The 26781-nt window shown below is 37.3% G+C and overlaps 1 protein-coding gene across 1 annotated transcript in view; it reads right to left on the reverse strand.

The window, feature by feature from the left end:
* LOC149567726 (tetratricopeptide repeat (TPR)-containing protein) overlaps positions 1–26781 on the reverse strand; it is a 217655-nt gene that overhangs the window by 77084 nt on the left and 113790 nt on the right. The window contains exons 8-9 of the mRNA XM_089820990.1: positions 12828–13009; positions 14–295 (exon numbers count right to left, since the gene is read on the reverse strand). Of these exons, the coding sequence (XP_089677116.1) occupies positions 14–295; positions 12828–13009 (464 nt within the window). The remainder of the gene's footprint in view (positions 1–13; positions 296–12827; positions 13010–26781) is intronic.

The raw sequence follows: 26781 nt of genomic DNA on the forward strand, positions 1-26781 counted from the left end.
ATGAAAGTTATACCTGTTGTAATGTGTAAATGGCTCTTTCCTCCACTTCTTTCAAATCTGTTTCTCCTTCAAAACCTGCTGCAATCTCATGCTGTGCTCTGTCAACCAGAGCAAGACCAGCCCAAGCCAGGCAAGGCTGGACAGTTGCTGGATCACCTTCTCTCAGTATGGAAGCCATTTCATTGGCAGCCCATGAAAGTTGCTGAGTCGGGTCCTTGGATCTTTCTGCATCTTTCACTCGATGCACTGCTACAGCATATCTGATAGACATTCGATTTGGCTCCAATTTTGAGGCCTGAAATTGTGCACTAGTACATTTCTGTCAAGAGTTCCTAGTCTCTTTCTTTCAAAAGCCTTAGTACATAATAAATTCTGGGACAAACTAAAATATCTGAAATCAGAAACAGCTCTCAAACAAATGAATTTACTTAATAACCTTAAATAGGAGTTTTCTTAAGCTATAGCACATTTCATCATCAATTATCTAAATGTTAATTGATCTAATTATCTAATGTCCCTGACTTTATTTTTTAAAGTTTTACAAATTCACAATCACTGAATGCATGAAATCTTAACACCTTTTGATCCTCAAAGATCTTTTCTCCCACTTCCAAATAATCTCTGTATATTTTGTAAATCAATGTTTCAGATTGCACTAAGCAATTCATCACCAGGAAGAGGAAACAATATGAAAATGGATTGCAGACCAAGACTTAAAAAGAGTCAGAGAGACAGAGCAGAAAACGAGGGAGAGTATGATCTGGTAAGAGAGGTCAACAACAAGGAGAAAATAATAAACTAAAAAAAAATCTAAAAGAAAGAAAAACAAAAAAAAAGACTATAACCAAATAGAAAAAAATAATATAAAATCCACCCGAAATAATACACGAAATAAACAAAAATAACTCAAAAGGATAAGAATATATAGATATATATATATAGTTAATTTATTTAAGTTTATTTGGGTTTTTAATATTTTTTTAATTTAAGAAATAATACTGAATTAGTATGCTTGTTAGAAGCAAGCTGCACAACACACGATGCATTCAGATCAAAGCTACAATGTCGGTTCTGCTGGGAAGCCTTCCCAAACAAATGCAAAATTTAAAGTAGATCCGACAAAGAATTTCACAGATTAATATTACAAAATTAGGATTGATTAATGCACACAATTATATATATGACTGCTGGAAATCAAATCTGAAATATATATAACAACCAGCATAGAAATCAAAACTGAGATAAGGCAAATATCAGATGATAGCTACTGTCATAGAACTCCTAGATGGCTGGTGCAAAACAGCAGATATTATTGTTTCAACAAAATCAAAACTTATGATTGCTACAAATGGTACGGCAGCTATTTAAGAGAACTAAATCTTGACTTTGGTTCTACAACCACTCAAAACAATCAATATATTAGAGATTTGAATCATGCAATTTTCTTTTAAGGTAATCTCAATCTAATATGAAGTTTGAGTCCCCTTTGAAGGGTAGCATGGTAGTCAAAGTCTCTTCAATATTAATCATGGCACTACTGTTTAACTTGTATCAAACCTTAAAACACAATACTTTAATCATCCAAGTGTGTATAAAAATCAATGAATGAAATTCATTAATCGTAGTGATAAAATGATACAAACCTTACAATATGGTACAACAGCAATATAAATTTGTGCAACCTAAAAATACATATTATAATACATCTACATAAATGGTACAGCCAAACCAATAATGGTGCAAGACAAATAATAAAAAACTGTTTTGTTACTGGAAACTTAACAAAATAATTACTCCAAAATCACCTCAAGGCTCTAACTGATAGTGGATATGGAATCTTCAACTTTCTAGACACCCATCATCTCTAAATGAAATCACCGTGAAGGATTGGAAGGATGATTTCATCGTCAAATCCAAATACCTCAACGCTTTTGTCTTTAGGAAAGAAGATGAACATGGTTTGATCTTGGAGAAAAGAAATTTGTTTCATAAAATGGATGCTTTTTTACATGCCCATCTTCTCTTTTTATAGTCCTCTTCTAGTTTTGAATTCCCTTTCCTAGTCTAGATTTAAATAACATCATACTGGACCTTAGTTTTTTGACACTTCTTTTAATGAAAATAGCATAATGCTACCTAGGACAATTTCAACTAAATTACTTTCCTTACTCTACCCCATTAGCCTATGCATAATAAAATAATTGGCTTGGGGAATTTTAATGACTTTTGGAAAGTGGAAATGACATTTTATATCTCCCGGATGAATCAAAATTTTCAAACTTGGTAACTATGAACAAATAAGATTCAGTTAAGACTTTCAAATTGCATATAAATAGAATTTTCTTTGTGTAATCAAGATACACCGGGCACATTCATACCATGAGTGACCAAAAGTAGGTCAATGGAACTCAAAAATCTAACAAAGAACAATAGAAAATCCTAGGAAGAGAGCATCCTCAGAAAGCAAAACAAAGGAACTAAAGCTCTAAAAACAAAATGGAATGTTAAAAAACAAGTGGTTAAGAAAACTATGATTCCCGAAGTTTCTAGAGTTTTGAGAAGCTCTATAGTTCAGAAAATTGTGAGAATATTCTCACAGTTCTCCAATCTCTAGAGTATCTCACAGCTTTCTTAGCCCTACTTTCTATTCATTCTAAGTTTCATTGTCATGTCCCCAATTTCTGCCCTTCCTTAGTGACAACATTTTTAGCAAGGTTGGTTTATTATCTGGTTCCCATAGGCCAACAGAGCGTAGAGGGAACCAACCCAGGGACTTTGAGAGTCATACATGAGCTTCCAAAGTAGTTTGGAGCAGTAGACAACAATTTCCTACAATTTAGGAGGGATTCCTAATTTGTAGGGATTCACTAGGAGTGGTCTAGGAGGCATTTTGAGACCTCGGCGAACGTTTTGGAGAGTTAGAGTGCATCTCCTATTTTTTAGGAGGAACTCCCAGTTCAGTGACAGTTCTCTCAGAGGTGCACACAGCAGGGGAGTCATTGGGACTCAATTTTGGTTGATTGGGGCTGTCTCCTACTTTTTAGGAGTATCCCTAGATTTTAGGATGGACTACCAGTTGACAAATCTTGTCCGGCATCAGTCACAGACAGGTGACAAGGTCAGATTCATGTTTGATTGGTCATTTTGGGCCTTTTGGGACCATTTGGGAAATATTTTAATATATTTAAATATTTCCTAAGTTGGTGATTAAATTAATTAAAATAAGGTTAATAATATAACCATTTTGGAGTAATAAGGGGATTTTGGCTTCAGTTGATCAGGTACACCTATGTGTTATAGCTCGTCGGAAAGGTCTCGAATTATTATACATGATTTTTACTATCTGTAGACTTTTTGGTGCCTTCAGCTATGGAATTTTAATTAAGTAATGTTTTTCCTATAGCATGGACGACTTTAATTGGGAAAATGTTATTTTATTATATTTTATTTAAAGGACAAAGTGTAATTTCCCTTTAGGGTTCGATTTACAGTTGGAAGGGGATATAAGGAGATGGAGACCTAATTTCTTATTATCTTTTGCATATTGAAAAACTTGTTTTTGTGAATTGGCTCTGAGAGAGCAATTCTTCATCTGGGACGCAAACCCCAAGTTCTGGATTGGCTGGGACGTAGCCCTCAGCAGTTATTGGCATTGGATTCTTCAGACAGTGTGCATTGCTATCAAGGATAGAGTACACCATTCTTTATTGTGGATTCAGGTTGCAGATTTATGGTTTCAGTGTTACAGATTGATTCTTTCAACTGGGATGTGATTCCTTGCAGTCTTACGGCTGCCATTTGCAGCAGTTTGGCATCATTATTGGATGTAAGATCCTTAGAACTGCATTGGATTTATTATTTGGCTTTATAAATCATAAATCTGCCTGCAGATCAGCAAGGGCATCTATCAGGGATCTTTCATTCATCTCACTCAATCTTCTACAATGTAAGAATTCTCACCAAATTCCTTGACCAAAAATTTGCAATTTTCACAAGTTCGGGCACACGGGCATTTTATCAAACAGTCTTTACATCTTCTGTTCTGATCTTGTTTCCATTTGCATTGAAGTAATATTCAAATATTCATTCTGAAGTTACTACCCATTCCCTCAAAGAAAATAAAATAAAGTCCCATAATATTTATTGATAATCCACTCTTCAGGATGAGGAAGTTCTTTCTGACTCCAATGATTAGAATGGAATTTGATTGTAGGTTTTGGCAACCAAGAATAGTTTCTTTGTGATGAATTTTGATCTCAGGATTGGAGTAATGGATCAATTTCTAGAGTTAGTATTGCTGCCCATTTTCCAATCAGCTTACAAATGGGTTCAGATTTTGATCTACAGATGAGTCGATGTGACTTGATCACAGGAGATACAGTTTCAGCTACTTCCTTACCCATGATTGCTATGTATTCGGTGGTATTTCAGATTGTTTATTATTGTAATAGTTGCTTAGCACAATTGGTGCTGACCTCAACATTGAGCAGTTTGATTTGAGCACTTGCAAACTTCAGTGCAGCTAGTTGTGGGACATCTTGTGGTCACAACATAGTTATTCTTCACTTCCACTTGGGAAAATTTAGGTCACTTTGGTCACTTCACAATATTCGTATGTGTGCTTTTAAATGATGATGGGCTGATTTCAGCAAGTTGGGTTTGCTGGAATAATTGATTTCCCTACACTGACACTTGGAGGCTATCTGTCCATGTCATGTTTTCAGTGGTTGACCACAGAAGTGATACATGGTTAGTTGATTCCAGTTCCTTGATAGTGACGGATCAGATTCTTGTTTGGTTCGTCGTGAGGGGATACACTAAGATACGTTTAGGTTAAATGGATCAATCTTGGGAGTTTGCTTCTGTGGTCTTTCTTGAGTTACTTCGGCAGGATATAATACATGGAATTGATTTCCTCCCTCTTAGAGTTCTCAGAACTAAGGGAGTCACTCTAGTTTACTCCAGCGACTTAGAATGGGTTGGTATGATTTTTTGTGTGCATGTCATGGGTGTTTTGCACTTCCATGGAAGATCATTTGGAGTTAAGGAATTTTCCAGTATTGATAGCTCCTTGATATACTTCTATCGCCTTATATTGGAGAGTTGTGATTGTGTGATGATGCGGTCCTAACATTTGCATGATTGGTGCTCTACTTAGGTGAGATCTTGGTGAGATGCTCAAAAACTTTGGGTATGGTGATGTTTACATCAAAGTAGTGGAGAAGCAAAATTCCTAAGGTTGATATGTGATCCAGTCACTAGGTTTCAGCATGTAGGTGCAGATTGCTTAATGACAAACAATCTCTGGAAGGGGAGGACTGTAAAATCCCCTTTTGGACATTAGAAGTCAATTAAAAATTAAGTTTTAAGCTGTCCAATTATATCAAATTTGGTGACAAATTAATTTAATTATTTAATTAAGTACTAAAATGACTTTAATAGTATAATTTAGTAAAAATATAATAAGGTTATTTTATTATTATTTCCCTAGTTTTAATTTTAAAGGGGGAGAATAAAGAGACAAAGAAAAGTCTTAGTTATCAGGTTCACACCTTGAACCCTCGAACTGGATCCAAATGTGAACCCGATATGGGTTCTTGTGGGGCTCCTCGTTGGGTCTGAGCAGGGTCCTTGACCAGACCTGTCATGTAAACAAACATGGAAAACAGATTTTTTTTTATTCATTTTTTTCTTTCTATTCCTAAAACAGCCCCATACGAAACCTCCAAACACATTTCATTTCACATTTGCTCTCTCATTTTGTTCACTCCATCTTGAAGTTTGAAGTGAGGTATATAACGCATATATATGTGCGTGCGTGTGTGTATCTATTTTTATATATTTATATATATGTACACACACACCCATACGAACCATTACGGAAAAAATAAATTCACAAACCCACGTGTCATGTTCTCATACCCAAAACTGAACGGGTAACTTAGAGAATAAGAAATGAAAAGGCAAGAGGAAATGGAAGGCCAAGGGAGATTCAGAAGTTATTAAATATTACTGAGAGAACTATTGGATATCATGTTGACTTTATTCATTTAATTGAGTGGAAGCCTGTGGCATCTGGAAATTTGGACTTGGTCCATCTCAGCCTTCTTTTGGATGAAATCCCTCTTGGAAAAGACTAGCCACAATAGTGAAAGATCTACTTTGGCTAATGATTGTTGAAGATGATAGATTGATTTGTTCATGATATGTGGATTACCAATCATTCTGTACATCATGTATCTGTGATTGGAATGCTTCCAATGCATCCAATCCTACTATAAGTTTTGTGGCTATAATTGGAAGATGATTTTGTTGTTATTATGTTGAATGTTGTAATGATTTATCTATATGCTAATATTCATATTTAGTTTTAAATATTTATTTAATTCTGATATTATATGATGTTAAATCTGTTCGGTCAATAAAAATCTGTTCTTTTGCAAAATGTTTGTTTAAATTTCTATGGAACATTTGGCAAAATATGGAGCAAATATCCTTAGGGAATATTACAGGATACAATAAAACTCTTTGTACCCTTGCACAATATTTTTAATGCAATGGAAGGTGACAACTTACATGCATGTTTGGAAGTCAGCAAGCCTTATATTTTTTCTTAAACCTAATGAATAATTACCTATGTTCCACAGCATTCTGAGGAATAGGCCAGCAGGGGAAGAATATCCAAGATGTTTCCTATAGAACCAATAATAAGGGACAGAAGGGGACAGCAGTATATAAATTTTAAAATCTATGTGTGGGTGAATTTTTCAAAATATGTTAAGATATTATAAATAGAGAGAGGGAAAGAGAGAGAGATGTGTATCAATAATTGATTATTAACAAGGCAATATGTAAATAAATCACAAATTCACGAGTTACAGCAGTAGTATGACAACGTAAATGATAATAACAGCAGAGTATAACAGCATTATAACAATAGTCTCAAACATTAAAACCATGGTCTATCAATATAAGTAACCAAATCATAATGTCTCAAACATGTATCCAAAGGTCTCAAACATTAAAATATAACAAGCACAGCCTATAAAACTAAGCCTCGTTATAGTCCAAAGGCTCTAGAACATCTAAGTCACTATCTCCCTCTGGCAGAAATGGATGATCCAATGCCTAGTTCAAAATCTCGTTCTTTGCCACTTATTAGTGAGGCAAAAAAAAGATCTCAGGAAATATTGGAGATATATCAGTACCGTCTAAGGAAAATATCATCAATTTTATAAATGGCTTCAATTTTGTTTAGAAATGCAATTTTTTTTGCAAAAATCAATAAGGAGATGCCTTTAATGAGTTAGTAAATGAGTGAATAAACCAAACAAGCTGATCTAGATATATATAAATGCAATATGTAACAAAACCACATCCTCATGTGGAATGTTAATGGTCAGCAGCCATAGTTAGAGACTCTGAACTCTAAAGCAAACTAAAAATAGAAAATTGTCTTTGTAAAAAGATAAGCAAATACAAATGTAAAATACAATATGAAACTAGTGTAAATCTTCCTCTTCCCCTTCCTAGTAGCTCTAGTAAAAACTATGGGAGTGGGAGGGGGTCTATCCCTTGCAGTCCACTGTGGTTGCAGTTGTGGTTGTCACTCGATATCCATCTTGGATGTAGCTGGTGGAGGCACTGGCAATGATTCCTCATCATCTGTATCCTCACTCGCAGTGTCCTCATGAATGTTATCCAATTTTAGTGCAAAACCACCTCCTCCATAGCCTGCCTCTCCAAATCATAGATACGATGGAGGCCGCTCATGTATTGTCCAATCACCATAGGGATCTATGTCATCCAGATCGAGTAGACCAACTAGTGTTGACTCTATCTTTCTTATGCACAACTTAAAGTTATATTGCATAAAGACAAGGTCATTGAAGTGTTTATTTGCCAACTTGATCCTCTTTTTTGTGTGAATGGATTTGAATAAGCTCCAATTATGCTCACAACTGGATGAGCTACATGGCTGACATAAGATGCGAAGGGCAAGATTTTGTAGATTTGGGACATTTCCACCCTAATTTCACTACCAAGCATCTACAAGATAAATATTGAAGAGTTAGAAATCAAGGTGAGAACATGTATTTGTAACTTAGTTTTTATCTACTTCTCATGCATGTGAAAGACTCCAAAATCCATATATTGTCATGTCTAAGGAGAATAGCTTGGCCATTGCATTTTGATACACTTCCATCTCAACCACAATAATGTCTCTCACCTCAATGTCAAATACCATCCTTAGCATGCATTCAATCAATGTCCTCCACGACCTCTCCATTAAGATCCCCGTACAATGGAGAGAAGCAAAAATTAGGGTTGAAATACCCTATCGGATGAATGGATTGGTGGAGCTATTAGTTCCATCTACTGTCAATAATTGTCATATGAGGTCAAATTTTAGGTTGTCCCCCTTGTATAATTTCTTATAGCCTCTTTGACCCTCTCCATGGCCACATAAAGATGCCCCATTGGGGTTTGTTCCCCATCCACCAAGGGCTCTGCCACCTACAATTGAAATGTAGGAATTGATTATCATTAGTCAAAGACTAGGGTTATAAATTAATAATGAAAGACTTGATTATTGAATACAAAAAAAACAATATTCAACTTTTGATGTTTCCAAGATACTTTCACAATTTTTGTAGCTTCATTAAAAAATGGTTATCAAAGACAATGTGTGCAACACTCTGTCCATCGAGCTTCTTTGAATAACTTGAGTCTAGCCATGGCTGACTCACAAACAACTGATTCAAAGAAGTCAAAGAACTAATAAGAGTTTGCAACTTTCGGAAAATCACTGCAAACCTTGTGACCCCAAATCTAATCAACTCCTTCCCGTGGGTGTATTCTCTCATCAAGCGAAGGACCGAAGGGTGATTGTATAAATATTTTGTTACCTTCATTGCAACCTTTACAACCAGGCTCACCCAAACCAATATCCCTATATCCAAAGAAGGTCAATAACATGCGCTAAACAAGTAGACCAAATGAGTGCGTTATACTTATCTTGTAAGATCCTACCCGCTACCACATATGCTTATCAACTACTAATTGTAAATAATTATGCTTCAAGATCCTAACAACCTCTCGAAGCACACGAAGCTCTGCTAGGGAAAGGTAATTATCATTGTGCTCATCTATCATAGGAGCACCCCAACCAAATGCAGCTAGCATTTGACGGATAGCATCATAATGCTCAAGAGATGATGAGATGTCACTATCACTCACCTTCAACTAGCTAGTTACATGATGCCTCTATAATCCCTAATTCCTATGCAAGCTCTCTGCCTTACTAACCACACTATGATAGGAGACTAAATCTATACTACTCACCCCATGATCACTAACATCATGTGCACTCCCATCCTCACACACATCAATAACCGAAATACAACTACTTGGTACCTCTACCAACCCCTAATCCGAAGAAGTGGAAGCCCTCGCAATATCAAAATCCTCGCATATCTCAGCATGCCCCTCAATAGTAAGTCCCTATAAACATCAATCTTGGGACCCATCAACAAACTCCTCAAAGTCATCACCTAACATCTGGCAAGGAATATCAGACCCACAAAACCTCATAGCATCCTCAAATGAATCATCAGGGGTTTTCATACTATCCCTATCCACAACTCCGAAATGAACATCTAGTGCTATCACATGACCCTGCATACATGACTCGATGTCATGTTGTTAATCAATAATGCTAGAGCCTAAATCAACCTCTGTTGACTCCACTATAACACCTAGATCACTAACATCACAGCTAGGTGACTCAATACATGCATCGGTCCTACCTGAAGAAGCCACTCCCTCCTGCAAAGAAGCATTACTATGACAGCTATCATAGACATCAGTGCTCACATTCTTTGCACTGCCTCCAATAACAATCCCCTCCTCAAGAGAGTCTAAGCTATCAATAGTAACAACTACCTCAATAGCCTTTGCACTATCCGCAACAACTCTAGAATCCTCAACCTGTTGAAGCTCGATGTTGCTGACCATCCAATGGCATTGACAGATCCTCATGACCCTGTGTAGAAACTCCATCATCATGACTACATATGGGACTAGTGGTTGCCGAACTAACACAGGCTCATCCACATCATAAACACTTGTCGAGGAAGACTCAAGCCTTCTACCATGCATCCTCAATGTTGGTCTACTAAAAACAGAAACCATTATCTCGCTACCCTATCCACTGCGACTAAATCCAATAATCTTGTTTCCAATCTCTTCTAATGAAACCCACGTCTTTCCATACTCTCCCTCAAGGCATTTATTTTCTCACTATTTTCCACACTCCTAAGTCGGCTCCCAAAACTACTAGTCCTCTACTATGTTTGTCCATAACTAGAAAATGTAAGTGTTGGTCACTCCCAATACAATACCAGATCTAAAATAATAAGGAATTTCCTACCCCACGGAATAAAAAGGAAACCGCTCTGATACCACTGTAATAACCCTATTGGCTCGCTCTATAGCTATGCTGAAGAAGTTTTTGATTTTTTTTTATTTTTTTTTGGTTTGTGCAATTTTTTTGGATTTTCAATTGAATAATAAATACTGAAATATAACACCAATATAACTTCTACATATGCCAGGTATTGAATTTCAAATATAGTTTGCAATTATGAAAGTTGTATAGGATTATTCCTTCCACAACAATGAAATTACATTTAAGATGAGAACCTCATAATATCATGTGATAAAAGTCGATTGGCAGCAGTAAAACAGGAAACACCAACTCTACAGCTGAAATTCCCACACCTAACCATATGAATAGGGTCTGCTGTAGTGAACACTGCCTCTGTGACAATGATCACAGCCTTCAAACAGACTGCCAGTAGAGCAATTCAGACGCCCAAAATGCAATGCCAAACGCTAGTAATGATGCCACCCAACTATGAACAAATAACAGTCATATATGCCCCTGATTTGAAGAGAGAATAAATGCCACACAGAAGAGACAATAAGCACTCAATAACAGTGATATTAAAAACCAAACTTTCAGCACCAAATCGCCTTCCAAGAAAAAATGAACATAGTAGAGGAAGACTCCCAAATTCAGTCCAATTACGGATACAAATTGCTATACAACTGCAGAAAATTGATTCTCAGATCAACAGGAATCAGTCCTCAAAATAATTCACAGCTCCAAACCCTCACAAGAAAATATCAAAAGCAATAGACAAGAATGAATTCCCTTCCCACAAAGCATTGCTTTTATAATAAATAAAGATAGCTTCTTCAAGACACATTCACTTAAAAGCCCCTTTGCTTTATAATCAGGCACATAATTGAATAAAACAATTTATTAATTCCCTCTAGCTCAAAAAACAACATTTTCAATCATATTAAGGTATTCTAACACACAAGGTCATTGTTTCTTGTGCCCAAGATTTAAAACTTTTCAACCCGGTTTGAACGAGCTACGACACTAAGGTCACCAAAATACAATACCAACAAAATAGCAACTTTAGCATATTTAGTTGAATAATAATTATAATTCACCTCTAGTAAAAATGACTGAAAAAGCATTAGAATTGAAATCTGACAGCACAGAAGTGATCCTAATGAAGAAAGACAATGAATGAACCAGACGGGGTGACTTACTAAAAATAGACACTCCCTCCAAGACTCTTGGAGCCCAAACCAGAATCCAGAAATAAAAAATGAGAGCATCACTCAACTCTCTAACCTATCTAAGCTCATCAGAACCAACTGCTGACTTACTATAAATAGTAAGTCCCTCAAAACGGAGCCAAAACTCACCATAGGCCACTGGAAAGCCTAATAACTCTACAACAAGGTCCTCTAAACACCAATATCAGCGTACAAGGACCTAATAATAGACTGAATCAATCAAATCTGCGGCAACTCAAAAATGGGGACATTATAGCCAGCTGGGACATTTATAATAATGGAAAGGTATTTTACAACACTGTAAAATGATCCTTACGAATTAATACGGCACAACATTGACCTAGCTGAGCAATTGAACAAAAGGTTGGCACAGAGGGACCATAGAATCCGATGGTGACAAAGGTGTCAATTTGGAAAGTACGATGTTCTATCAAGCATTAAATTTGTGGTATTCAATGACTCACCAATGATTTGAAACCAAATCAATGCTTCAAGAAGTTTGTATGCAAGCTCTTACAGTCTATGTGCTAGAGATTCAACAGTTGCCGTGTCTTTTAAAATGCACATCTAGCAATATTTAGTTTGGCATAGCTTCAAGGTAAACTTTATTAATTATTCACTACTTCCCCTTCATGGGGAGGACCTTTACTTGGATGAATGTAGATGAAAGGGGATAGCTGCAAAACGCTATGGCATAACGTCAGGTGGCTTGGTGGATTCCTAAACAAATTAGGTCGGAAGCCGTCATTCATCCTAATCCTCCTCTCTAACTCTAGGGTAGTTGAAGCATTTTAGGTGAGAGTTGGATTTTTAGTTCCAAGTTGAATTCAAGTGATCCTGTATAAAAGTGTTGACCCCTTGCCTCTTAGGTTATATGTGCAAATGTTAGCCTCTCTAGCTTTCTTAAGAGAAGACTATCCTTGTGTATATGTTTTTATATTGATGTGATATTTATTATCTGATCCCTGAAGTAATATAAGTTGCATTTCTCTTATCATAAAAGGGAAAATATATCCTGCATGTATAATGAGAAGCTGTCAGAGCACCTATGTTCATTTGATTACAATTGACTGCATAAAATACATGACCACTTATACTAAACTTTATCATTTACTAGTCACCACAAAATATTTTCATCAAAATTATAATAGTCAAAGTAGCAAGACTACCAGGTCCAAGCATCTGCCAGCACTTGTATGGTCACCAGCTAGAGAATATGCAGCAGCAAGATTTACCCATATATATCCTGCTTTGCTATCTGCTTTTGCTGCTGCTGCAAGGCATTGTTGTGCTGCACTTGCAGCTGCAAGCTGACTAACATATACCTCTTGACTTGCTCGAGCTCCTGCACCTGTCAAACAGAAATATGAAATGCAAATTTTCTCAGGAATTTCTTCAAAGGAATCGACATAAGACACAAAATAAAATATGATTTATATTTGCTGGACCTTCAACTCAAGAATTTGCAATTTCAATGTATTAAATTCTAAAACAAAAAGAATTTCAACAAGGTGAGCTAACTAGCCTCCCCTATATCTAGATATGGTAACTTTAGTTCCTCAACAGGCGGGGACACTATAGATATAGACCAGTGACCTCCCTCTCTCTAGATGGGATATGGGCTGGGCCTGCGAACTAAATATATAACCCACCCATGTATAGATAAGGGATAAGGGATAAGGCCTAGGAATACCATACTGACTAGATCTATCTAACTATAGAGAGTAGGGTATAGGACCTGCCCTAATCTATAGAATAGAGTACTAGATTTGGGGTGGTTTCAGGTATGGGGGTTGGGGAAACATATTCTCTCTGTAGAGCGGCTGGGGTTCAGGTGTTGGAGGGAGAGAAAGTTCAAAAGAAAACTGTCAAAAGTTTAATATGGAAGTGGGAAACAAAATATCCAGTTTTCAGAAGTAGCAATTGCATAGGAATAATTCAAAAATGTAATACCTCGCTGCCTTGGATTCAAGAATGTACAAGAAAAGAAGAAGTAGGTGATAGAACAGCTGCAAAGATAATTGCTAACTTGTTATTAACAAAGGAGACAAAGGCTCCTCAAATAGAGAATACATGACAATCTTTCCATAACGGAAATGATCAAGAAAAGAAACACAAAAGGAAACCTCCTAAACAAACTAGAGAGAAAAGACATAAAAGGAAGCTTTTAAATACCAACTAAGACGATCATTATAACAATATTATAATATTATTTTAATATTCTCCCTTAATGGTCATCCATAATTACCCTACAGAAAACATGACACAATCTGTAGGTCATTTGGCCATGAATGCATAGAAGGCTTCCCCCTTCTTTTCAAAATGTTATGCGACAAGAGTTTCTAGCTGAGACCTCTCTAGTTCTACAGATGTTCAAGATATGATCAGTTCTACCACAAATCTGTTGGACACAATCCTTCCAACCTGATATTAGGTAACAAAATCATCCCTCCATTTATCCAAACACACTGAGATCAGCATTAAAGAGCTTCAGTTTTTGTTGACAAAAAATGGCAAAAAATTGAAACTACGATTTTGTGAAAAACTCTGCAAACCCTCAATGCAATGCTGAAATCACACACCCATGTTTTTGTGGAAAAGACAATAAAAACCCATCAAATCACGATTTTTAGGACAACATCACATAAAACCCTCCCTGATTTTTAGAGAAAACCCATTCAAACCCCTACCATGACTTTTTGTGGAAATAAAAAGCAGTATACCCAGAAAACAACATCAATCATGAGTTTTTGTAGAAAAAAATAGAAAACTCAACAGCCAAGAAAGAACCCACAATTTTTGTCTGAAAAAATTGTACAAAAAACAAAAACACATGACCACCCTTTTTTGGGAAAAATCGAGCAAAACCCATTCACAAAAAAATCATGATTATTGAGGAAAACTCATACAAAACACATAATATCCACCAATTTTTTTTGGTAAAAAAGGTCCAAAACCCACGATCACCAGAGAACTCCACAAATGAAACCTAGGATTTAAAAATATGGATGCTCATATTACTTCACAAATCATGCAATAGCAAAACCCTAGGCAGCTAGAAAGTCACGATTTTGAAAAAAAAATGTATGCAAGAAGTAGGAGAAAAAATGAGCCCACATGTAAAAACATGCCCAAGTCACCCACAATTTCAGTCAAAAATTGTTCAAAACTAAAATCTTGTCACAATCTTCATTGTGCTAAAAACTGACACAATAGAAAGAAGCCCGTCAACTTCAGGCTTCCTTTGCACGGGCTGAAAACATTTGATACCAAGAATCTTCATCCATGGAAAACACAATCGCAGGAAGTAAGGCCTTGAACATAGGTCACAAGTTGCAAAAGAAAGCCAACCACAACAAGCAAATGTAATTTCTCGAGAAAATCACACAAAAAAAGGGAGGGAAATGATGGCACATGGCTTGCAGAGGTGCGAAAAAACCCTTCCTTTTGCATGGTAGAAAGGAAACCCTTCGTGCAGAAAAGCAACACCCAAAAACCCTACTCAATTTTTGTTGAGGTGAAAAAAAAAAAAACTTTTAAAATGGTTTCCAAAAATAAACCACTGATTTTATCAAAAACTCATTTAAAACTTCTGAAATAAGTTCAGGTAATAACACCACAATTTTTCATTAAAAATCCAGAAAAAATTCGAAGTAATGAAGCTATGAATTATGCCAATAAAGGCATGTTCAGATGGTTAAGTAATTGTGTTGTTCTTCTTCCAATCAAGGTTCAAATCTCATTGGTCATGAGGTCCCCCATTTGTGGCCTCACTGGTTTATAGATCTGAGTCAAAGCGTTTACCCCTCTTTAAACAAAAGAAATGAAGCTACAAATTGTTATAAAAAATTCACCAAAAACTACCTAAAGCTTTGGTATCATAAAATGATAATTGATAAATTGATATAACTAAAGGAGAGAGGATCCTTAAACAGAGAGTACTAGATCTTTGCCAACTGCAATGATCAAGAAAAGAAACACAAAAGGAAATTTCCTAAACAAACTAAAGACTGAAAGATATAAAAGAAAGTTTATTAAGTACCAACTAAGATGACCATTATAACAATATTATACTATTATTTTAATACACCTAATCCATAGAATCTAATTATAAAATACGCCAAATATTCTCTATTAGAGTCTATACATATTGACAATCTTTAACAGTAAGGAAACATGCAAAGCTTGTATGTGCAGTTCTTATAACAAAAAACTAAACAAGGAACAGCATTGTGGACATGAATAAAAATTTAAAACGAATTTTTCGTATGATTCCTCACAAGAATCAAATGTAAGATTGGAGATCAAATATGTTATTTTGTTGTTGAGTTCACCAAAGAAGTTAAAAATTCAAGATGATTAAATTCCAAATCTAGGACAAGAAAAGAAAAAGCATGACCTACAAGGAATGAAAAGCATCAATCTGTAACCCTATAGAGGAAAGCAAAATCTGATTATTATTATCCATTTTTCAGAAGTATCAAGTCAAACCAATATTGTTATAGAATGTATACCTCTATATTTGAACTTCAAGAATGTATAAGATAAGATTAGATAAATTTATTAATGTCCAACAAGAGACCACAAACGGATCTAAGGGACTGAAGAGAGTACAAGGCCATAGCCAGCAAAGGGAGCACCAAAGGGTGTCCACAAGGAGACAAACAAACAAGAAAGAAAAAGATGAAAGCAAACAGCAAGTAAACCGAGCAAGAGACAAGAAGAAGAATCTAAGTACTTCCCACAAGAGAGAAGTACCCTCAAAGCAAAGGATAAAGCCTAGGGCGAGGGCAAGTAATGGTCCTAGGTTGTCTCGAGGATTCATTGGTATAAGGATGGTGTTGCCGAGCGTAACCACTACAAGGTCTCATGGGTCTAATGTGGCTCGAAGAAGCAAAGGGGAGCAACCTCTTCATCTCGTGGGGGAAGACAAAGGAGTGAAAAAAGCAGTAATGAGCTTACAAGAAACTTGTCTCGATGGGCTCTAGGACTCCAGAATATGAGTATGGAGCTGCATGGCTTCCCTCATATAAAGTGCAAGGCACCGTTGGTCAATATATCTAAAGAAAGAGGATAGGCTTCCACACTCTCTAAACAAGTAGTGGAATCTCCACTTGATCTTATAGCAAATAATGCACTGAAAAATAAAATGTGTCTCTGACTCCACATCCTCAAGAGAAAAAAGGTGGAAAATCATGTCCTCCCTGTCAATATGGTGGTCTATCTGAACGTGAAGCTAGTGTAACCCTACTATAAAAGACCCCAAAGAGATGCAAAGGGCAAGAGCCCAGCGATGAGTGAGGTACCAAGGGAAAATGATGATCATGTCCTTGATCATCCTGAATATCAATGTAGTTTTCCGCATAAAAGGTGATCCTCGACCGAAACCCATAGGTGGATTAGTCAAAACCATAGTAATGTATTTTCTGTAAATATCTGCCCTTACCAACTCGTTCAAATCTTGTCGAGAAGAAAGGAGGTGAGCGAGGGTGTCAAGGTAGAATTGAAAATGGGGAAGACAGTTAATCAAGATCCCAACCAAGCCAAGAAGAGTAGAAGCTTGAGCGAACAAGCAGTGGGCCCTACCAACAGGGTTGAACCTCGCAACCACCTCGAAAAGAGCAGTAGGTCAAGTAAGAATATCTATGGTGGCCCTTAAATGAATCAGCGAAATCCCGAAGACGATGAATAAGCTAAACCAAATCAAAGATGGTCCCAAGCCTGAAAGGATGCACACTAAACTCGATCGGTATAACACTATGGAGAGTGGATATATGACATCTAAGAATACAACAAAACAAAAGCATCTTAACTCTCTCGACCGAAGCCCAATCAAAATCTAGGAGAGAGCGCCCCCAAACAATAGAACCGTAAAGAACAATAGGTCTAACCAAGGAGTCCAAGAGGGACATCTTAGTTGTAGCATCCTAAAAGTGGTGTCTAAAGCACTATCGCTCTAGCATAGCAAGGGTTCTGAGCCCCTTACTAACCCAAGGCTGCATAGCAAGTCTCAAACTGAACCGTGGTCCCAAGAACTTAAACCCTGAATAAGTATAAGAAGTGATCTCAACCCCCTGGCCCTGAAAATTAAAGTGGAGATGGGAGGTCTTCAAACAATTAAAGACCATCACCGTGGTCTTTTCTAGGGTCACAAAAAATTGTCTCGTATCACAAAAGGATGCTAAACCATCAAGAGACCGCTGGAGCCCCTCAAGGAAAGAGGCAAAAAGAATCACATCATCGGCAAAGAGAAAAATGCATATTAGAACCTGGTGCAAGTAACAACTATCTCCAACGAGAGAAACGTCTTGTAGGAAGGATTCAAGCTCATCAATGTATATACTAATGAGAGTGGGGGGAGACGAAAATCTTGTTTCGCCTCAATAGTGCTCTATATAGGATCCGAGAACTCTTGTTGAGTCCTAAACCTGTCCACCACACTCTCATACAACAGTACGATAGCAGTCAAAAGAGTCTTTGAAAGCCCAGTATCTCTAAGCCTCAGTAAAGAGTCATCCGAGGAATATAAATTAAGGCTTTGTGGAAGTCAACAAAGTAGCAGTAAACCTTTGCAAAGCAATGACGGGCCTCTTCGAGGGTAGCACACAAAGGCAAAATACAGTCCATGGTCTGGAAATCTGTACGGAATCTAGCATGTCCCCTAGCCCGACAGTGTTGGTGGTCAAGCTCGCTGGAAACAATAGCATTCAACATTGTGGCATGAAGTTTGGCAAAAGTGTGCCCAATCATGATAGTCCTATCGTTGTCGGGTCTGAAACTGACCTAGTCTTGTGAATTCGGTGGATGATGTATCATGACCAAGAGTCAAGGAGCCTAGCACAAACCACTATGTTAAAGAGCACCGTGAGAAAAGAGCGCAAAACAGTGAAACCAAGCTTGAAGAGTTCTGCCTAGAACCCTTCCTCGTCCGCAACCCGACTACAACTCAAGTATCTAACAGCCACATTAAGGTTGGAAAAGGTGAAGAGGTGGTAGCTTAAGCGAGGAGATGGGGTGAAGTGAGGGCTAACCTGGAATCTCATAAAGGGTGGAGGTGTGAGAGAACAAAGCACTATGGTCAAGGGAGGGGGAGGGGGGGTGAAGGAAAACGGTATGCAAGAAGAGCTTGGGAGACTACAGGAGAGAGGCGCAAAGAGATCTACAATATGAGGCGATGAAACTTAGCTTCTTATGGCGAAGAAGGTGGCGATAGCCAAGATCAAGCTGAGTGAGCCCGAGTGAAGACGTGGAGAACGCTGAACAAATTGAGAGGTGTAAGGACTTTCAATTCTTATCAAACCACTGACTCAAGGAACAGGTACTACGGGACGTTGAGCTACAAGAGAGGGAAGAGGTGCAGTAAGGGATGGAGAGAAGGGAAGACACCCGCATCGCAAAGGCCATGGAGTAAACATGGAAACAACGTCATGAGACCCTGTAAAGTCGGGGCAGAGGAGCCCTCTAAGATGATGAAGAAAAAGGTCACGGTCGTTGGGCAAAGAAAAAGGAGGTGTGGGTGGCACAGGAGGGAGGAGGGAGAGGGATGGTAGCAACAAGGGTTGTCACAGGAGGGGGGGGAAGGGACAGCGAGCGAAGAGGTAGAGGGTTGAGGCATTCTACTTTATAAGAAAAAGGAGAATATAATGGTTGTCACAAGACATGTAATTCAAAATTGGCCAATATTTTATATACTACAGAATATAAGAGTGTAAAATAATTCATATACCACATAAATATAAAGGAATGTTGTTATGGAATTCATAAATGTCACCTAGCAGCGTAAAACTTTATATGTGCCACATTCTAGGATAAACCACAGGGACAGAAAATGAAAGAGGTTGCTGCAAAGAAGGTCGAGGAGCATAAAGAGGAGACTGAGGCGGTGGAGGAGCATTACATGAACCTGGAGGAAAGGGTCAAACCTTTGGAGGAGGGGTTTTTCACCTTCTCCAAGTTTGGACTTAAAGTTATTCATGCTACTGCTACTACCCTCCAACTGTTGGCACAGGAGAAGCAGGAAGCTGGCTTGGACATGGAGGACAACAAATTACTCTTCAAGTTTCTTGCCGATGACTGGGACCAGATTCTACTTCATGCAAGGGGAAAAGGGAAAAAAGAAATCTAAGTCTTTTTTAGTTCTGTTCAGTTATGAGAATCTAAGGATCCAAAGACTTTATATACTTTTATGGCAGTTATGGTTTTTCTCGTAATCAGCTGTATTTATGATTTTATTAGGCCTGGGTACCTTTATGGACTTTGCGATTAGTAGCTAGGTTGTTTCCTTTCTGGTTCTAGCTTTCTGGTTTATGGTATAAGTCTCTGCCTGTTCGTACTCCTGTTCTATTTGTCTATTTTTGTTAGTGGCAGGTAATGTGCTGGTTACCAGCCTTTTGACTGTTAAGGGCCGACCCCCTTGTTTTTGGTCGCTTTTAATTTCAAAAACAGTGAAAGTTCTTTTCATTTTCTATTTATTTATTTTCTATGCATACACCACAATATTACAAGCCCTATCATTTCCTCACTTAGACCCTTAAGAAAGAATATTAAAATCTTAGATGGATATCAATGATAATAATGAGCTCAATGGTGAGGCTCAAAATGTCCGAAAAGAATGTTTCTCTACAAGTGGATCCAAAAATTCATCTTACAAGTTTATCTTATTTTTATGCAAATTAACTACCGAAATTCACAAGAAAGTTGTCTCAATGGAAAAGCACTCACAAGACTATGATACTTTAAAATTTAACCTTGGAGGACTTCACAGCAACAAAAGAATAGATAACCTGATGACCAAGCCTAAGAATGTAGATAAGATAAGACAAGATAAATCTATCAATGTCCAACAAAAGACCACAAATGGTCAAAGGGATTGCCAAGTACATCAAAAAGAGGTCAGCCCACAGAAGGGACACCAAACAGTGCCCTAACAAGAAAGCAACTACTAAACTAAACCATAAAGGAGGGTCCAATGGCAAAGAGTCCAATGAAAAAGCAAAGAGAAAACCTCCCAAACCCAATTAAGGCATCTAAGTCATCGTGAAGAAATTTAGATCTAAAGGATAAGCAATAGGATCAGTTAGAATCATGGGGCGCCTCAAAGTGTCCTTGGACAAGGATGATTGCTGCCAAAAGGAGCTCATCAAGGACCTCACAGATATGGGATAAGTGGCAGCTCCGAGTCAAAGCTTGGTATCACCTATTGATTTAATCCCATTGAAGAAGGTAGCAATTAGTTGACGCGATGGAGGCGTCACAAGATGCTAGTGTTGAAGAGTGTGGTCTCGAAGCCTAAGGGCTTCCTAAAAGTAAAGGGTAAGGCATCTTTGGACAGTATATTTGAAGACCGAGAGCAACCACGCCCCCCTAAAGAGGTAGTAGAACCTCCCATTGATCTCGTAGTATATAGGACAGCGAAAAATGAAGTGCTCCTCAGACTCCCCTTTCCCAAAGCTGCAAAGTTGACAAATCATGTGCACTCTACCAATATGACATTCAGTTTCGCAACATAGTCGATGTGAACCCACTTTAAAGGAGCCAAGAAGGAGCCCAAGGGAATGTAGCCAATGGTGTAATAAGTAGGAGGGGCAAGCAATGAGTTTTTCCTTCAAAGCTAGAAAGTTCTCTTCATAAAAATCCATCTCAGGATGAACTCTCGTGATGCCGCTCGGCTGAATCAGCAAAGCCCTAAATGCAATGAAGGTACCATACCAAATTACATATGAATTCAAGTGTAAAGAGATGCACCCCAAACCTTGCAAGAATATTGTTGTGTGGAATGGATTGCTTGCATTATATGTGTTCGAGGAGCAACATTTGAACCCGCTTGACAAAGGCCCAATCAAAAACCAGCAAAGAAAGATCACAAACCACTGAACCATAGCAATAGTAGGTTCAATAAGTGTATGCATAAGAATTATCTTGGGCATAGTGTCTTGGAAATGGTGTCAAAAAATGTTACTCGAGCAGGGCCAATAAACCATATCCCTTATTTATCCACGACTGAAGAGCGGGTTTCATTGTAAAATATGGCCCAAAAAATTTGAACCCCAAATATATGTATGAAGACAAGATCACCTCCAAACCCATGAAGAAGAAATGTAGGTGAGAGGTCTTACGATCAATGAAGACCATCACCTTGGTCTTTCCCAAAATAACTATCAAATGCTGTAACTCGCGAAAGGATGCAAGATCATTTAGTTCTTTGTAAACCCTCTAGCAAAAAGGCTACAAGAACGATATTGTTTGCAAACATCATAATAGAGATCGGAACCTAGTGAAGAAGGCAACAATCCCCAAGAAGAGTATGATCCTAAAGATACCTCTCTAGCTTGTCAATGTAGAACCAAAAAAAGAAAGTGACAAGAGGCAGCCCTGCTTAACCCCAATGGTGCTCATGATGAAGTCTAAAGGCCCAAAAGGGTCTTGAGAGAGCATATGCATTAGCAATATACCATGCAATTACAAGAAGGGTTCATCAACCTCCTCCCAAATTTCAAAGTAGCACAGCTGCCCCAAGCCAAAGGGTAATGTGAATGTTATGGTAAGTGCATCCTAGTATTCTTGAAAAGAAAGATATTAAAATCAATGTGGACAATCTGATGTAATGGTCATGATGATGGGAAATGTTAGAGGCTTCATCTCAGATTGCATCCAAGAACCACAAAAAGAAAATAGAAGCTCCAACAAGAAGGTTGATTCTCACAAGGCTGCATTCTGGCTTTAAGAGTGCTAACTATGATGTACAGCTTCATACAAAGTTACAAACACTGGTACCTACTTTTATCATGCCACTGTCAATGATGCCTTTCCTTAGCATCACCAAACAAGAAAACCAGTGATATGCTGATCAGCACTACCACCGTGCTGAAATTTGATTAGATAACCAAAAATGAACACAGTGTCAATGTAACGTCCCAAACATTACAAAAAAATAAAAAATAAAAGTGAATTTTTATAAACATTTGATGAAATATGTAACCCTCACTCTTTCCAATCACCAAGATTATGATGTGGATAAGTTGGGAGTATACAGGGATTGAGGCACTAACTTATTGGCAGCAATCTGCACAGTTTTGCACTATACGCAACATGGAAAAATTTAAATAATTTGCCATGTCTTGGCATCAATGCCATCCAAACTTACATTCCAAGGTAATTTAGCAAAGGATTGCACAAATGATTACAATATAATTCATTATGATGCTGGTAAGTTGAGAGCATACAGTGGTTGAGACACTAATTTATTGCCAGCAATCCGCACAGTTTCACGTAAACTGGAGAAATTTAAATACTAACCATGTTTTGGCAACAATGCCATCGGAACTTACATTCCAAGGTAATCTAACCAAGGATTGCACAACTGATTACAATATAATTGATTAGGCACTGAAATACTATACTATTTTCAACTCCAAAAATTAAATTAAATAATAGTCCAACATCTGGAAAAAGACAATTTTTCAAACAATCAAAAAGAAAACTGCATAAAATGTGAAGTAACCAAACTAGGAACCAATATAGTTGAGAGAACAAATGAAGGATGAACCAATGTACGAACTATACCAGAACAGGAAAAAAAAAATAGATTGATTTCCAACTATAATTATTCCCTCCAAACCAGCTATGGCTGGCAAAAATATACATTATGATTTCCAGCTTCTCCCAAATTATATTTGAATTGGCTACTCAACATAAATGCTGAAAATTACAAAAATATCGTTTTAGAAGTACACAACTTCAAGTTTGTCCCGTGGCCACTAAACATCAAACAAGAGAAGCTTATAAAGAGTCCAAAAATATGGTTATAAAGCTATACAACCTCACAGAAACAAAAAGGGAATATAAGAATTTTCTCAATTTCTTTTAAAGATTAAGTCCCTCATGAGTAAGAGTGACCAATAGAATACAGAATAATAAGAACAGGTGCCCACTCTCCAGTCAGCATCAAAGGATTTCAATTACTAAAAACCAATCACCATCTTCTCTAAATAGTACAGAACCCCGTAAAAATAAATTAAAGAAAATAAAATTGTAAGTAATATAGAGTGTTTCCATGAATAAACCAAACACTTCTATTTCGTATAGCTGATCCCCCAAAAAAATTGATTCTCCCCAGTTCGGAACTGCAAAACATGTATAGACAGCTCAACAAATAACAATATTCAATCTTTAATAAATAAGGAACAGCTACTAATCTCCATAAACAAGGGTACGACCCAGCTAGGTACAAGAATTCCAAAAAGTCACCACATCCCTCTTGAATTCAAAACGAACAGTTAGGATGTGGACAAATTACAAACAAAATTAAAATTTTTGAAAAAAAAAACTATGGTTTTTACTATCCTGCATGGCGAGCTTATAACTCTTAGCTTGGTGCTCAAAAATTCAATTCTTTATATCGCTAGAAAGAGCTCGATGAGATCTAGGTTTAGTCCCTTAGAATCATGCCTATGGAAACAGTTCTAAGGGGCTGATGACAGTCTGGACCACAAATTTCACTCTAAAGACCTCTGCAAATGCATTTTTTGTAGAACATAACAAATAATTAAGCAGTTGATATTATACATCTAATTAGTCTCATAAAAGTGGTAGAAGACTCAGTTAGACCAAAAGGCATGACTTACCATTTGAAAAAACCTTCAATTGATTTGAATGTAGTCTTCCACTCATTTCATGGATCTATGGGCACTCGATGTACTAGGACATCAAATGAATTTTGGTGAAGAACTTAGCCCCACTAAGCTGGTCCAATAGATCATCAATTCAAGGCATTGGACACCTCTTCTTTGAATTGATTTTATTGAGTGCTCAATATCCAAATCCTTAAGAAGTCACCATGTTCCTACGTTTTCTTTGCAAGATCAATTGGGCTGCCAAATAGTGAAGCACTTGGGTTCCCCTAATCACCATGACTAAGCCCAAGAGCATGAAGGCTCCAGGATCGAACACTTTGGCCGAAGTGGCAAAAACTCTTGTCCATCCAACATGTGGTGGGCTCTTAGAAGGGGAAGATGCACTTGCTGACCTTATTGGGGTCTTCCCAAATCCTTGTTTACCGTACTGGTAAAGAAATCAACACATACAGACAATGGAACAGAATAGCAAAATTATATTCGCATATGCCAGAACATACATTATGCTTCATAAGATCAGTAATAGAAGATGATTCTTTACAATGTTCCCAGACGGGATATAAATACTACCGCCGAACCTTCCCGAAGGAGTCCGTCGGCCACAATATTACATCCGCTACAAACTATTTACCCATCGGCTACAAAATACAAAACATCGACGACAATCATTCCGTCGGCTACAGAATACAAAACACCGACGACAGTCAATCCGTCAACTACAGAAACACCGCTGGAACCATCCAATCAGCTGACACCATTCCCCCCAAAAAAAACAGTCATCTCCTGACGACTAACAAAATATCTGAGACAAATTAACAAACAAAATACATTAACGAACTAACTGCAACAAGAAAAATCTGCTTCTGCCACATCACTTTTACATTCCTCCTGTTGCATTTGTAGTCTCTACTAACACAATACTGTCTCCTCAAGTTGACCTTGATAGCCACCCGTGCTGCTTTCTCTGTCCAGCTCCTCGATACCCCGAGCCAAGTGTCGCTGCACTGCCTCCAACTAGATGATCAGCTCCTCCCGAGCTCTCTACGCATCCACCAAGACAGCCTCACAGCCAAAACCTGCTCCCACTGCCTCTAGTACACAGAAAGTCCATGCCTGCAGCAACTTCAACTCTTCTCAATTGGTCAGACTCCCACGATTGATATCCACAACGCATACAGACAATGGAAAAGAATAGCAAAATTATATTCGCATATGCCAGAACATACATTATGCTTCATAAGATCAGTAATAGAAGATGATTCTTTACAATGTTCTCGGACGAGATATAAATACTACCACCGAACCTTCCCGAAGGAGTCCGTCGACCACAATATTACATCCGCTACAAACTATTTACCCGTCGGCTACAAAATACAAAACACCGACGACAATCATTCCGTCGGCTACAGAATACAAAACACCGACAACAGTCAATCCGTCGGCTACAAAAACACCGCCAGAACCATCCAGTCAACTGACAATCCTTACATTGTGGTTTACATGAGATTTCAATAAATAAATGATCTAGTTTTTAGGAAAACTGCTTTTTTCTATTGTTTGATTCCTTTGATTGTAAAATATGAATGTTAATGTCTCCAAAATTTGACAAAATAAATTAATTAGTCTAAAGTTATTCAAGCACATTAATGATTAAAAGGACAACTTAATAAATTTGATTAATAAAATAACTAAAATAAAATTATTTTACAAAGTCACTTTAACTATTGAGTCCTTCGGCAGGCAAGGGCCTACAGCAAAATGGTAAATTGTGAACCTCTCATCGGAGAGGCCTTGGGTTCAAATCTTCTTGAAATTAAAACATAATAATAATTAATCTTAACAATAATAATAAATGAATAATAAATAATTTAGGCTTCAGCCGATTACCTATCTAAAAAAAACTATTGAGTCCTTCAGCCTATTACATAAGCTATGTTATGGGGGGAATTCCAAAAGCTTCACCAAATTATTATAAAAGCAAGGTTTTACAATTCATTTAGAGATTTTCAAATGATACATTAGAGTTGATGAATTCAACCGGTGCTTTGCATTAGGTAGGATTTCTAGAAACGAAAACGTTCAAGAATTTGATCAAAGAGCTAGACAAAAACCTAGTTATTATAAGAGGTGGGTTCACAATGGAGTTCACATCTATACAAATTTGATGACTGAGAAAATAAAACAAATGATTCGACAGGAGAAAATGTTTTAATGGAAATTTGGCTACTTAACTTTTGGGGTGTAACATTAATGATGAGTTTTCATGTCCTAGAACTTTCGATATTAGTGATTAATTATATAAAAGTAATGGCTTCAAGTTTACTGGCTGAAATATGTGTGGCTTCTTCTGGTTGACTACCTTAAACCAGTATTTGCAAGATTTAATTATGGCTCATAACGATCATTTCATATTTTAACAATGGTTGCTACTAATATTTAATGAGTTTATTAATGAAATGGTGCTAGAGTAGTTTATAAGTGTCAAGAAGTT

The sequence above is a fragment of the Cupressus sempervirens genome, chromosome 3 (genome assembly GCF_028749045.1).
Source record: "Cupressus sempervirens isolate cs-2001-9-10 chromosome 3, ASM2874904v1, whole genome shotgun sequence".
NCBI lineage: Eukaryota > Viridiplantae > Streptophyta > Pinopsida > Cupressales > Cupressaceae > Cupressus > Cupressus sempervirens.